Raw genomic sequence first — 15,744 nt, forward strand, 5'->3', positions numbered from 1 at the left:
GACAGGGTTAAATTATAAAATGCTCCCGAAAATAACTCTTGCACAAAATTTTAAATCTTACCGATTCCAAGTAGGCAAAGGATAAATTAAAACTGCTCTATGCAGCAACACCAGTGGAAGTCATAAGTTGCTGTTATTTGTTATTGGGAAGTCCAAAAGCCTAGAACATTTAAGAATCTAAACTTATCTTCATTGTCTGTTTATTATCATAACCAGGATTCCACCTGAATTGACTGCAATCTTTTTAAGAACTAGTTTTACAGTGAATTTGTACTGTTAGTTGAAAGAAGTTTAAAATCAAAAAATTCTCCACTAAAAGCTCTTCTTTTAGATGGCGCACCAAGTCACCCAAATGAAAATGATTACAAAAAGGAGTAATTAAAGCAATAGTTCTACCAGCTCATGTCACATGGCTAAATAAAAAAGATACAATCGAAAATATATTGGATCCATTCTTGAAAAAACAGAGGAGAGTCATAACCTTTTTTTCAAGCAATGAAATAAATAAATACTAATGATGCGACTTAAATGGTTACAGAAGCCTGGAAGGAAATGTCTGAAACAACATTAAAAAGTCATGGGTGAAACTGCGGCCAAGTATGGAACCAGAAAACACTATTTTCACAAAAAATGAAGCCAATGATGATGAAATGGTAGTCCAAGATCTACAAGATGATATAAAGCCTGATATTGAATGCTGCGACATAATAGAATGGCTTGCTGAATGTGCCGTTGATGAGGCTAGCACTAATGAAGTACTGAATGACAATCAGATAATTATTACAACTGTGTAACAAGATCCAAACGATGACAATGACAAAGCAAGACAATGACGATAAAGATGCCTCTTTTACCAAGGTTTCTTACACAGACATCAAGCATGGATTCAAAATTGCTTTATGGTATTTAGAATAGCACCGAATTCAGCGCCTACAGATATTTTATGAGTGAAGAAGTGGAAATACGTAACAAATACGTCGGCTTTAAAATAAAAAATTAAACACTTTTTCTGTTTATACTAAATCTCGTTATTACAGCATCTACCAGTTCTTTACTAGCAAACATGTTTTAGTCTGGTGTTGAGCATTTTCATTGTTCATTGAAAAAGCTCAAAATTTTATATAAAAATAAGTTTTATAAAAAAAAAACTTTTCTTTATTATATGAAACTTAATAAAAATCTCACAATACTTCATATTTTATGTATTTTATCACTGCTGATAACACATTGAACGCTTCCTTTGCTATTTGCTAATGATTTCTAACCGTAATCTCGTAGGAAAATATATTAAATAAAACCTACTTCATCTTATACAAGAAAACCTCATTTTCATAAAATTCACTTCTTTTTTACGTTATTACTGAAGTCCATATGTCAAGAGTGGTGGTTACTTGTTTAAACTCTGGTTATTCACCACCTAATTCTCTTGGTACACTCAGTTCTATTGCACAGAAAATTAATGGATAGAAGTTATTACTTTTGCAAACTTTTCAAATGCTGCAATGGTTTTTTATTAACCCTTCTGCTGCTATAATGGAACTGATACATTTAAGTTTATAGTAATGTTCTCTGGAAGAGTATTATTGATGTAAACATATCTTTTGAGATTTATTCAATGTATATGCCTGTAAATTTTCAAACGGCCAATAATATTTATCATACTCTATTTACTATATGAGCTACTCAACATGTTAATTTTTAATTGTTAAAAATAACTTAGGATAATAATTCTGCAATAATCAGAGAAGTGTCGGAAAGTATCAAACAGTTAGATTGAACTGTTGTTTCACTTTGGTACAAAGTGTTTTTTTTTCTGCTCAACAGTCATACTATATAGCAAACACATTGAATCACTAAACAGAGCTGTCAGTTCACTCTAATGAATGTTAAGTTAACAACAACAGATAAAGTGAATAAACTGTTTGCTGATAACAGGTCATTTGCCCAATAAACTGTTGTTTTATCAATATTAAATACACTGTAAGCTAACTTCAAAGATCGAATAGTTTCAAAAACCACATAAATCTTATTCATGAAAATAGTGTAATATTAAAATGCAGAATAAAGGGCCATAAAACTGTCAAATCTTGCGATAAAATTGATACAAATGTTATTTGCTGGCATCAACTGAACATCCTGCTGCCTATGCCAATATGTTGAGAAAAATATTAAAATGAATCCTGTTGTTTTTAAACAAAAAAAAACAAGCAATGTAATGAAAAAATGAGTCATGAACATTAACAGATTAATAATTCAACCTGTTTTTTCTTCCCGACACTTTGTACAAAAGGTTTTTTCTTCAGTTTGTTTTCATGCGGCAGAAACAACAGAAACACCCACCTCTAGTAATAATGCATAAAAGTAAATGATGAGTCAATATGTTTGTAATGCTTTAATTTCATTTGTTTGTAAGCAATTTATTACAGTCATCATTAGTATACATTATCACCAGATAATTAAAAATAATTTTTGATACAGCCTATGTTTTACTGCAGCAGTTTATAAGCAGGATGAGTCTAACATTGAAAATTGTAAAGAATTACTTTTTGTTTCACATAATATTTTGTAAAACAATTGAAAAATAAATTTGAAAAATACAAAAAATTAATTACATATAATTTTGTTCGATAAATTTTTCAAGGATTATAGCAGGGGTAAAATATCACTACTGGTTTATTAATATATATTTGTCTACATCGGTTGCCTGGTGTTTTTTTATCTTATTTTGATGGTTATTTATCTATCGATTAGCTATTTTAACAAATTCATTGTGAATGCATTTGCTTTATTAGCTTTTGGTGTAGCCTATCGATAAACTAATTTGTTTAGGCCAGATATATAGAGATGTTTCTTTTAAAAGTATTAGAATATTTCAGAAATAATCGGCATAAATCAAACCCTTTTTTTTTATATGCAATAGCTTTAAAATTCTGAAATTTTTTTTAAATTTTTTACTAATACAGTACATCCCTGATTTATGATTGCTTGGATCTATGATCCTTGCTAAAAAAAACCCCTTTACTTTACTAAGTATCACACAAAACTAAGCAATATTGACTATTCATGTGTCCTGAAAAGTACTAGTGCAATACCTTGTTTTTATTTCCTCTAATAAAAAATTCACACCCTTCTGACTGAATGCTCTTGCATTCCAATACTTTTTAAATACTACTCTTTCAATATGTTTACATCCTTATCCACAACATAACATAATTGTATTTTTACAGTGGAGATTAAGATATTAAAATATCTATTTTCTTATGTTCCTCACCCCACTTAGTAAAAATTTCTCACACTATTTACCTCAGCATTTTATTCAAAGATTTCTGTTACCTTGTTTTTTTATATGTTATTAAAGTGCAGTTATTATTTTATACATTTAGATTATGAATTTTCATCAAATAAATGATATAATTAAAATAAGGGACATATCTTTATAGGCGAGAAAATTTTTATTAATATAAAAAAATAAATAAATCAAAAATCTGTTCAAAAAAAATCCAAGGAAGGTACTTAAAAAAAAAAACACAAATTTTATAACTTAGATAATCACATATGGAACTGAATGAAATAACCAAATGATATAAATGATCACATTTAACTGTAAGAATTCAAAAGAATTAAGTAGTGTTTCACACATGCTGTCATAGAAAATAAAAACTAAAAAAATCTCTTACTGGAAATAGAAAGAAATTTTAACCGAATAAATTAAATATTAAACACAATTATCAGTATACTTTTTGATAAGGCAAATTTTTTTCAAAGGCACTGTCAATATTTCCATCATTACGTAGAAAACAAAGTGCAACTGAAAAAGCGTTCTGCGTTATCAACGGGTGATTTGATAGATTTAGATGAGTTGAATTAAACAATATTAAAACGCTAGATGAAGCTGCAAATGCTGATGTTTGATCTAATGAAGATTATCCTAATACAATGCTTAAAGGAAGAGAGAAAAGGAAATACTCAACTCATTTGTTGTTCTGTGCCAAAGAAACAGGCTTCAAATGGAAATTTATGTCATTCAGAATGTACTAATACTTTCCCAGAAAAATATATGCCTGTTATCAATTTTATAAAAAAAACTGCATGCGACCAAGTTTTTACATAACACAAAACTTTATTAAATAATTATTTTTAAAAAGATAAATTATTATTTTATTTTTATTTTTATAGAACATGGATCTATTAAAATTCTGTAATTTGATTTCATCTAAAAAAAATTCAAGGTAGGAGGATCTTCTTTTGGTAGTTGAATCTCTGTGCGATTGCATAAGAGTTCAACCTACAACAATCCAAATTACAACCTCTTTTCAAGAATCAGCTCGGTCCTAAATCAGGGTCTACAGTGGTACTGCTTAAACTGAACAAGGAAAGATGGTCATGAACTAAGGTAATTCTATTCTTAAGGTTTTTTTCATAGCGTAAATACAGTGGTAAAATTTTTCTTGATATCAGTGGTTCCATATAAAATACCTAATGTTTCATTATGTGGAGACAATTTCCAGTTTGAGTCGTCGTTAAAACAATCTTTTTTAATTTTACAGTCAACGGTAGAAATTCAAGCTCAATGTTTGTGAAAACTGAATATTTTACATTCTTATAGTAAGAAATTAATTAAACCGATCGATGTAGTTTTGGAATTACATGTGTTGCTTAAACTGGAGTAACTTTTTCCAAAAGATAAGTCTGCACAGAAAATGTTAATAAGACCAAATATAACAAACAAGCGAAATAGAACTGAAAAGAGAATGTGACAAGAAAACAGCAGCGTGAGCCATTTAAAAATCACTGCTTGCATAAAAGCCAAAGGAAAAGTTGTTTGAACACAAACCAAAAAGAAAATTAGTTGATATATATATATATATATATATATATATATATATATATAAATATATATTATTGAAAATTGTAATTTAATTTAAAAAGATTCTTAACTCTAAAATATTAATGAATAAAAAAAAACAGTCAAAAAATAAAATTAAAAAAGTTTTTAATATTTTTACAAAAAAAATCTATTTTTTAAAGATTTAATTGTGCCTAAAAACATTATTGCTGATGAGTTAATTCATTCAGAGGTAAATGGCAAAACAATCTTTCTGAAAGAGAGGATGGAGACAAAATTTGAAATGTTTTAAATGAAAGTAGTTTAAATTTTTTGTTTTAGATTTTAGTTATTGAAATTTTTTATTGAAGTTCATTCTTAGCAAGTAAATAATATAAAAAAATTACCAGAAATCCATGACTCCCATTCTCCAGTTCAAAATTGCAAAATCTTTGCAGTGATCTGAACCTCGTCTACATCAAATGCAGCAAATTGCAAACTCGGTTTTCTTCCTACAACTCTTTTCACATTGAGGTGTATAGCCGTGACTTTAATAAAATAAACGATGCTAGTATTTGGCCAGAAGGTATTTTAATTTCCACCTTTTTTGGGCTCTTGAAAAATAAGACAAATACAAATTCACCAGGGAAGGATGGTAATACTAATACTAATGGCTAAGATGTCTATACTGTATCAAAATGTTCGCGGTCTACGTACTAAGTCTTCCGAGGTTTACGCAGCTTTTATAGATTCTGATTACGAATCCATTGCACTGACGGAAACTTGGCTATCGGACATTCATAATAATGTAAACTTCTTCCCGGAATCATATAAAGTGTTTCGTTCAGACAGAAACTATGAATCTTCCGTCGCTGACCGTGGCAGAGGCACTTTAATCGCTGTTAAAAACTATATTAAATGTGTTCGACGCAAGGATCTGGAGATGACTGCCAAATCGGTCTGGATCGAGGTACCAAGAACTGCGTCTAAAAACCTAATAGTCGGTGTTCATTATTTTCCACAATCTGTGCACCCATCTGTTTTAGAACACTATTTTAATGATTTAATTTTACAAATAGATTCCGTAAAATACGACATAATAATAACTGGTGACTTCATTACCCCCGGGGTGTGGTCTGGAATGATCGCACTTTTCTTTCCGGTTGCAATTACTATTCTAAATGTCGATCTAACCGCATCTTCAATCTAGTAGATTTTTTGAACCTAGGTTTTTATAACCATAACTTTGCACAAGGAACTAGCCTAGATCTTGTATTGACGAATGTAACTGTGTCAACTCTTTCTTCGGACGGTGTTGTGCACCCGGATAAACATCATCCTCGGTTCTCAATAATCTTACATGACTCTTCGTTCATTCACGATCATGGTACAAATCGTCCCACGTATAATTTCAGAAAGGGAGACTTTAAATCTTTCTTTAAAATGTGACGAATGCAGATCGGGGCAATGTTCTTCTGTGTCCTAACCTAGACGAAGCTGTGACGAATTTTCGTCAGGTGTTCAGTAAAGCTGTAGCCAAGAATGTTCCTATCACTCGTCGTCGATCTCCTAAGTTTCCGTTCTGGTTTTCAGCCGAACTTATAGCGCTGATTAAGAAGAAAAAAATAGCACATCGACGATTTAAATTAACGAGACTTACTTCTGACTATCGCTCGTTTTCAGAGCTACGAAAGAAAGTTAAACTTATGGTTTCTAGGGATAATTATAACCACGCAAGCTTCATCGAAAGCGATCTAACGTTTAAGCCTTCAAGGTTTTGGAAATACGTCTCACAACACAGATCTAACCAAGAAAGAGTAGTTGCACCTCTGATCAATAATGAACTAGAACCTCTCGTGTGGTATGTACTCGTTTTGGGGAGTACTTTCAATCTGTGTTTCAGACTTTTCCAGAGGATGTAAGAGCGGATACCTCTTCAACGTCCAAAGATCGGATGAACTGTGCTGAGCTTGATATACCCTATGTCAGCGTCGAATTAGTATTAACCACCATTAACGGAATTAATCAAGGCAGCCAGTGGACCTGATGGCATACCACCATTTATTATTAAAGGCGTCAGCAGCGTGATCGCTCCTATTCTGGCCTCATTGTGCAACTAGAGCTTGAAATCAGGTACCTTCCCCAGCCTATGGAAAAAGGCGATCGTTACTCCAATTCCCAAACCTGGTGTCCCCCTTATTCCTAATTTCCGCCCTATTTCCGTCCTATCCTTCTTTTCTAAAATGTTTGAATCGATCCTAACATCTCATATATCTCAAAACATCAAACATAAAATCTCCGCTTCCAAACACGGCTTCATGCAATCCCGTTCCACAACCACAAACCTCAATTGTTTCCTTGATAAAATCGGTCCTGTTGTTGAATCTCAAGGTCAGGTGGATGCTATCTATTTTGATTTTCAAAAAGCATTTGACAAAATGCCCCATTACCTGCTCCAAAAGAAGTTGGCTGAATTTGGGTTCAGTGAGCGTCTTGTCAAGTGGATCTCTTCATACTTGAATAACAGAACTTTTGCTGTTAGGTATGCTGGATGCACTTCCCAAAGAGAATTCTCTGCAATCTCTGGAGTTCCACAGAGTTCCAACCTTGGCCCGTTGCTGTTTCTACTTTTTATAAATGATATTACTGAATCCGTCTCTGTTGGTCTGAGTATGTATGCCGATGACCTTAAATTATTTCTTCAGATTAAAAGCTTACACGATCACCTAATGTTACAACACAATATTAACCGTATTTACCGGTGGGCAATGAGAAATCACATGCAGCTAAATTTCTCAAAAATTAAACATATTCCGTTCTCCCGAAAAACTAACATCACTTGGTATAATTATACAATAAACTCTCTTCTCATTAATACTGTGAACTCCGTCACCGATCTAGGCATACTCCTTGACTCCAAGCTATACCTTTCTTAACACGCAGACATGATTGTGAGCCGAGCGAAGAGAAATCTTGGTCTGTTGAAATGGATTGCGAGACCTTTTGTTGATCCTCGAACTTGTGTCTTACTCTTCAAGTCACTTGTTCAAAGCCGGCTTGAATATTCCACCTCAACCTGGAATTCTCGAAGAGACTATACATCGATTAACATTGAATCCATTCAGAACAACTTTCTATCTTGGCCGACTCACAAATTTAAACTTCACCAACTTGGAAAACAACAGCTTCAATTACTACATAATTTACCATCTCTTGTATGTCGAAGAGAATACTTTGATTTACTGTTTTTTTCATAAAGCATTACACGGGTGTAATCCTACGGAAAACAAAATACAGTTACGTACACCCGGACGCAATATTCGAAACTTTTGTCCTCTTGCATACTCTACACAACTTATCTCACCCACAGAGAGATGCGCTTTAACTGCTGTAAAAAAATATGATAAAATAGACTTTTTTCAATCGAGGAAGAATTTTGTTTTTGAACTGAGTTTTACTCCGATATATTATAGATATTAAAAGTATAAAAACCCATAATACTGGATTACTACAGAACTTCACTAACCCTCTTCTGCTTGACCTTAGTTAAGTTATATAAATTAAAACAATTTTCTATTAATAAATAAATAAATATTTTAATAATTAAAATCAATTATATTGTAAAACAATGACGTAAATTTCTTTTGTGTCTATTTTACCTGCACATATATATATATATGTGTGTGTGTGTGTGTGTGTGTGTGTGTGTGTGTGTGTGTGTGTGTGCTCATATACTTTTCCATACCATAGATAAAATTTAAAAACAGACTGGTAAATTCTTGAATATTTATAATACATATTTTAAACTTATTTCTTAAAATGTCAGTAGTTTTACATACATACAAAAAGGTTATATATATATATATATATATATATATATATATATATATGTATCAGAAGTTTTTTATCTATTGAAAAAACCTTGAATTGAGACTTTGATCTGGCTTGAAATCAAAAATTCTGAAATAAAAAAAATCCTTTTCTTGTAATAACTCAAACTAAACTAAACATAAATAATTATCTATTCCTGTTAATAAAAAAAAAACTGTAATATATGCAGTTATTAATAAGACCAAAAACTACAACATTAGTTTTATTTTGGAACATAATTTGTTTTTAGAAGTTAACTGATTAATTAAATTGTATAAAAGCAACTATTAACATTAGATTATAAATTAAAAATGTGTAAAATTTGGTATAACATGCTATGTATTAATATCATTCAATTTTATCACTCTTCAGTATAACTGAATTATATTAATCAGTATACATCATAATCTGTGTCCCCTCCTCCAAATACAAATGTATAATAAACTTTCTTATCTCTTCTCTTTTTGTTTTCAGTAAAAAAAGGAAACATTAAATTGTAATTTTCTGGTATCTGAATCTGTATTTTTTGTAACTGTGATATGTGAAACCGACTGAGGAATTATAAGCATTAATTAAAGATGCTTTCTTTGTTTTTAATGATGTTCATAATATAGTCGGTCCTTCTGATGAAAGAATGTTTCAGTTCTAGAACTTCTAGGAATATCATCTACATTTTAGCGGGTTTGGCAAATGGTGTTTTGGTGATACACACAAAATATTCAGCTCAGTAAGGAAGACAATAGAAACAGCTTTATTTCACATTCTTCTTAACAACCCTTATATATACATATATAAGGGTTAATTTTGGAGATAACTTTTATCTCACGTTATGTACCCTATAACCATTACAGTTATGGCAATATTCCGTTATAAATTACCATTAATCCTTGTTTGGAAATTATAATTTGTAATTAATTTCATTTGTGTTAGAAACAAACCATAATGTTTTGCTTTTAAATGCCTTAATAAAAAACTAAGCTTGTCATCTTTATTAAATATTTATTATGCTTATATCTGTAGTGAAAATTCCTGTCTGTAGTGTAATATTATCTCTTGGGCTACATCAAAAAGTCAGAATAAGTTTTCAAGTTAAATAAAGAGCTGCAGATTATTTTTTGGTATCTAAAGGTCTGAATCATTTAGATTAATATTTAGAAAAATAAAAATATTCATTTATTCTTCGGTTTATATTTTTGAATATGAAATCTTTGCTAAAAAAAAATACATGCGTATTTAAAAAAAAAAATATATATATATCATTCACCTCTATCAAACTAGACAACAGAACTATTTGGTATGTAAGACAGGGCCTTCTTATGCTTCTGTTGCCATTTTTAATACACTACTAAACCATTTAGAAAGGCACTATCGAAATTTATTTAAAATGCAATTAAAAAATTTTCTTTAACAGAAATCATACATTTCTACGAATTTTTAAATAAAATTAATTAACAACAAAAACAACAATTAACTAACAATTAATAATTATTATTAATTAAAACAACAATTAATTAATTTAAAAAGAACAAAAATTTAAATAAATTTAAGAACATTTCTATTTTATTTAATGTTTTAATGAGTAGCGATTAAATATTTAAATAACAAAATAATGAAATTAATATGTGCTCCGTGGTAGATCTTTTTCCTGAATATGTATAGGTACTAGGAGAAGAATTTAATTCTCTCCAGATGCCACTTCAGTCTATTATTTATCATCTTCTCAATCACCTTGCAAAAGGTGCATGTTCAAGCAATCAGATGGTAGTTCTGCTGAAGCGATGTCACAATTGGGCTTAACCACAGGAATGACTACAGCCTCAATCCAGACGTCCGGAAACACTCCTTCCTCCAAGATAATGTTGAACAGGTGTAATAGGTGAAGAGACCCTAATCAGATAGTTCCCATATGAAGATATATAGAATTCAATCAGATCCAGGGCTAGAATATTTTAGATGTGCAAGTACATCTTGTAATTCGCTGAAGGTGCGAGGGGCGTTCGGATCCTGGTTGATGCTATTATTCCATTAAAGTATATACTCTAATCTGAATTCAGGGGCATTTTTAATCCTCAGAAAATTGTCATCAAGGTTTGAGTCGCTCAATCCTGATATTACTCTGCCAGTTAAGATGTTTCTTCACCGATGATATCACTACCACCAGCAGAGGTAAGGAGAATGGAACTACTAGTCGATAGTGATCTCACCGGCGAAGATACATTTCTTAACTGATAACTGATAACTCTGAATAAAAGCATTTAAAAAATAATACACAGAAAAAAAAGGGTTATGCTAAAACGTTATTGAAATGTTTTTGTTAAATAGATTAGTAATATATCTTAGTATAAATGAAAGAAGATTCAGAAAACTACGTTTTATAAATATTCCCGCCACTCAAAAGGCTATTCATATTGGCAAAAAAAAACATGCGTTACATGTTTACCGATATCGTTTGTCGGAAAATATATTTATAGACATCAAGTAAATGACGTATTTATGATCACAAATTCCTTCTTTTTTTTGTGTGTGTGCAGGATATGTTTGTCGGTATGTTGCTAGTAAGAGCTATTTAATAAATCCCTAACCCTCATAGTAATTATAATTCAAAAGTCACACACACACATTCACACACACACAAGCAGATTTCTGAGAGGAAAATGGTCATATTCTTTCTAGTCTAAATAAAACATTTTACATCGTTCAAATTGTGTGTAATAAAACCGATTCCTTTGTGAATATAAAACAGAATAACCGACAAAGATATATAAAATGATTTTGTAACAGCGTTTTAAAACTGACACCGTACATATCCAGTTTAATGGCTGCATGATCAGAAAAGGTTAAAAACAATAATTAACTAAATAAAAATACAAGATTTTTGTATCGTGATATATAATCTAAAAAACATAAAAATTAAAATTCGGAAATTAAGTTGAGAAATATACATTAAACTAAAATGTAAAATTACTTAAGTTTACATTGAAATCGTATAAAATAAAATACATTTTGCAGAAATTAAAAGAAATACATTGTAAGATAACGTACGATAAGACAACTGAATTCACTAGATATTCAGTTTTATATATGTAGGTTTTTTAAATGTATTTTGTTGTATATTATTCGTTATAACAATATGTTAAATTAATTGTTATTAGTGTGGGTTATTTTTGCGTTTCGGTTTTGTATTTTAAAATTTAGATTGTGTTTCACCCGTTCGTCTATTTGTTTGATTATATTGCTATTAGGATTATTTATTATTAGGACGTTAAAACGGTCGGGGACTTTGTTAGAAAATACACTGGCGTAATACAAAAATTGACGTTTGAAACGGTTAATTTTGAAAAGAATGCGGTATAAGTATTTTTCCCTGCCGAACGAGTATTGTACGGTGTATTTTTAAATTCAAATTAATTTTTATATTTGTTAAGTGTAGTATTACTTTCTTGACATAAAGGAATCGGATTTTGGACTTTTTCTTACCGCAGTGATAAGCCCTCGTCGAGAACTTTTCAACGATACGTCATAAACGGTACTTATTTTCATCGTTTCCAGAGTTAAAGCCAAATAAAGTTTTAATTAATGAAATATTTGGATGTTAGGAGAAACCACATCGGTTCAAATCAGAATTAATATCTTTTTTTAATTTAAATATACTGATTTATTAACGAAAATAATAATTCAATAACAACAAAAAAATAAAAAATAAGAAAACATATCAGAAGTTATTAATGAAAAAAAATTTTATCAACTTTTCAATTTAAAATGTGTATGTAATTTAATAGGCGTACAAGGAAGTCATATGGTGCCGACATCAATTTTTTTATTTACGCGATTGTTTTTCTTCAAAAAATAATAAACTACAATTAGAAAAAAGAACCAGAATGTACCGTTCACTACCGCGAAAATCCCTATTCGTCAGTACATTATTCTACAGTTAAAATTTCTATCTAACTTTCGTTAAATCAATATTCATCATTCAAAAAAAAAAAATGACAAGAGGTATTCAATAATTTCACTTTATTTTAGCCACCTAATAACCCATTCCGAGACACCGCCCTCACGGAGGGACTGACTAGTAATGTAATAAAAATGTAAACCGTTATTACAATATTATAGTTTACTTTTTAAGATAAAGAAAACATATTAAGTAAATATTACTAATAAAATACTTGGAAACATAATGGTAAAAGTCAGTTTTATGGAGATAATCTCAGTAGAGACTGAAATATTTTTATTCTTTCATTTAATTTATGTATGTATGTATATATATATATATATATTAACTTAGCAAAATCAATTCTTTTGTTATTGCATTTGCTATATTCCTCTCTATACTAATCATGTCAAAGATAAAATTATAAAAATATTTTACTAACAAGAGTACAGAATTCAATATTGCTTCTACTTTTGCTTATTGTTATTTCATAATAGCGCTTTCAAGGTTTCCTTCATCATCAGTTAATAAAACATTTTCTTTTTAAGAAATCACACGTTAAAATTGTAAACGTAAAAATATGTAGTCGTAAAAATTAAAAATATTAAACATTTTTTGTTATGTGGCGGGCCACACATACAGTACTGTACTTAAACTTGATTTTGAGACTAAGATACCCAGAAGTAACGTATTTTATCGATTATAAAACTTCTTATACAAAAATTATAGTTTACTGACATACCATTATGTTTCTGTCCACTGCCGCCTCTCACAAAATACAATAGTAGTATAAATTACCTTAATTTTATTGCCATGCGATGGTGCAGCCCATGATAATAGCAAGGTTGATTCGTATTCTTTCTTCTAATTCGTTATTAGAATGTAATCGATCAGCGCTTTTATGAACTAACAGTACACCAAGATATAGACTTGGCACCGGTGGATAGTGATGCTGAAGAACCGCAAAGAAAACCACTGTAACAGCGAACAAACTGGATAATGATGGCTTCTTAAAACTAAAGTTCAAATCAGGTTTAGCTGTTTCTGGTATTTTCCTAAGCTTTATACTTTCATGAAATATATATGCCTATTATGTTAAGTTATGAACACTCTCGCGGTTATAAATTGATATAATATTATTTGTAAATAATGACGTTGAACTCGCAGCTGAATGTAGCGCATTTTATTGTAATTTTAGAAATAAGCTTAGATTAAAATCCATGCAAAATTATAAACAAAAAATAATTAAATAAATTTATAACCGTAAAATTATGTAAGGTCCGATTTCAGCTCAACAAACCGATTGCTGAAGTGTAATTGGATCCACATCCTTTTATAAGTCAATATCTTAAATAAAAATGAAGTACCTATTAAAATTAATTTACATATTATCAAAAAGAAATTACTTGACTTAATGGTGGTCGGTGCCTCTGTGCTGCTTGTTCCGCCATTTTACAGAGCCTAACAGTCTTCAATGGTTTGTGTGCGGGCGCGTGTAATTGAATCGACGAAGTTAAAACGGCGGTTCAATTGTAAGCGCTTCAATTTCGCTTCTTCGATTTCGTTCCTTATATACGCAATCCGCCGATTCGTATACGATACGTCCATCACATATTTTTTTTGAAAATGAACGATCGGGAATGCACTGCGATGGAATCGTTGCAATAAGGATTAAATCAAAACAAAAGCCGACGATTGTTAACGTCTACATGCCTACAAGTGCCCATGATGATGATGATGAGGTAGAATGTGTATACAAAGAAATATACAAAGCGATTAAATACATAATACAGGATGAAAATATAATAATAGTAGGGAGATTGGAATGCAAGCATTGAAAAAGGCAAGGACGGAAATATTGTTGGTGAATATAGGCAGAGCAAAAGAGACTCATTGAAACGCTCTTTTGATGAATAAAAATTCCGACATTTATGACACTACAGGTACAAGTTTTTATTCCTTTTTGACCCGCGTTATTAAACGTACAATCACATATAAATATATGTAGCATTACCAAAAGTTTTGATAAATTTCTTTACCGCTTAAGTAATAGTAAAATTAAGTTTCAAATTACTTATTATCTGAAATGCGGATTAACAGAAGATTCACAATATACTCGTAATTTTAATATCGATGGATAACAACAATTTATAGAATAAGCGAATTTATTTAATGCAAACGATATTTGTTTGTCTGTTGTAAAGAATATAAACTTTAATAAAATTAAAGATGATACTAGGCGATATAGATTTATTAGGTATTAATTTTGAAATCGTAAACAAGGAATGTACCCTTGATTATATTTATTTATTTATCGATCGTCATAATTCAGTTCAGCACTTATCGGATATCTCCCCGCCACGTACGATCGTTTAAATCGACGATTTAATCGAATCGCCCGCTAGTCTATTACTATAATCGATTGCGATTTACCTCGCATGTTTTTTGCAGGCTACCGAGTGTCCTTAATCGCCTCAATTATAGCGTCAAACGCGTCTTCTTCGCGAACTTCTTCCCGCCACATGAGTAATACTTACCGGAGTAAGTATGACTCCAGATAATGGTGGTCGGTGCCTCTGTGCTGCTTGTTCCGCCATTTTACAGAGCCTAACAGTCTTCAATGGTTAGTGTGCGGGCGCGTGTAATTGAATCGACGAAATTAAAACGGCGGTTCAATTGTAAGCGCTTCAATTTCGCTTCTTCGATTTCGTTCCTTATATACGCAATCTGCCGATTCGTGTACGATACGTCCATCACGTATTTTTTTGAAAATGAACGATCGGGAAGGCCAACGAGAAAGCGTTCCTCGGTTTCTCGAATGTACCGGCAAAAAAACACTGTTGCGGCAAAATCCGCCCGGCATTGTTTTTGCGCCTTGTAAACAAGCTTTAGTCCGATTTAACGATTATCAAAACACCACTGATCTCTCGGCGGTCCGTTTTTGATAGAACGTCCGCGCGTATTTCGAGTAAATAGTTATTCCGATCGACGGTGGTTTCATCCGACATATCCGGTTCCCGTTTACACCGTGTAATCGACGATGTTTTTGGCGCCCGCAAATAAATAAAAAGTATCGCAGTTAAGAAAGGTAATCTGAAATTGTGGAACCGGTATCCAG

At 31.1% G+C, this 15,744-nt stretch overlaps 1 protein-coding gene across 8 annotated transcripts in view; it reads right to left on the minus strand.

Annotated features, from left to right (window-relative positions):
- Positions 1 to 15,744, minus strand: part of LOC142321339 (uncharacterized) — a 165,359-nt gene that overhangs the window by 64,447 nt on the left and 85,168 nt on the right. For 3 of the 8 annotated variants that reach the window (XM_075359337.1, XM_075359336.1, XM_075359335.1), the window contains one exon: positions 13,425 to 13,601. The exons of 4 other annotated variants lie outside the window; for them this stretch is intronic. In XM_075359337.1, coding sequence (XP_075215452.1) covers positions 13,432 to 13,601 — 170 coding nt within the window. In that variant the 3' untranslated portion in view covers positions 13,425 to 13,431. Of the gene's footprint in view, positions 1 to 13,424; positions 13,602 to 15,744 lie in introns of those variants that run through there. One more of the 8 variants, XR_012755603.1, reaches the window with a different exon arrangement.

Source organism: Lycorma delicatula, chromosome 3, assembly GCF_047948215.1.
Source record: "Lycorma delicatula isolate Av1 chromosome 3, ASM4794821v1, whole genome shotgun sequence".
NCBI lineage: Eukaryota > Metazoa > Arthropoda > Insecta > Hemiptera > Fulgoridae > Lycorma > Lycorma delicatula.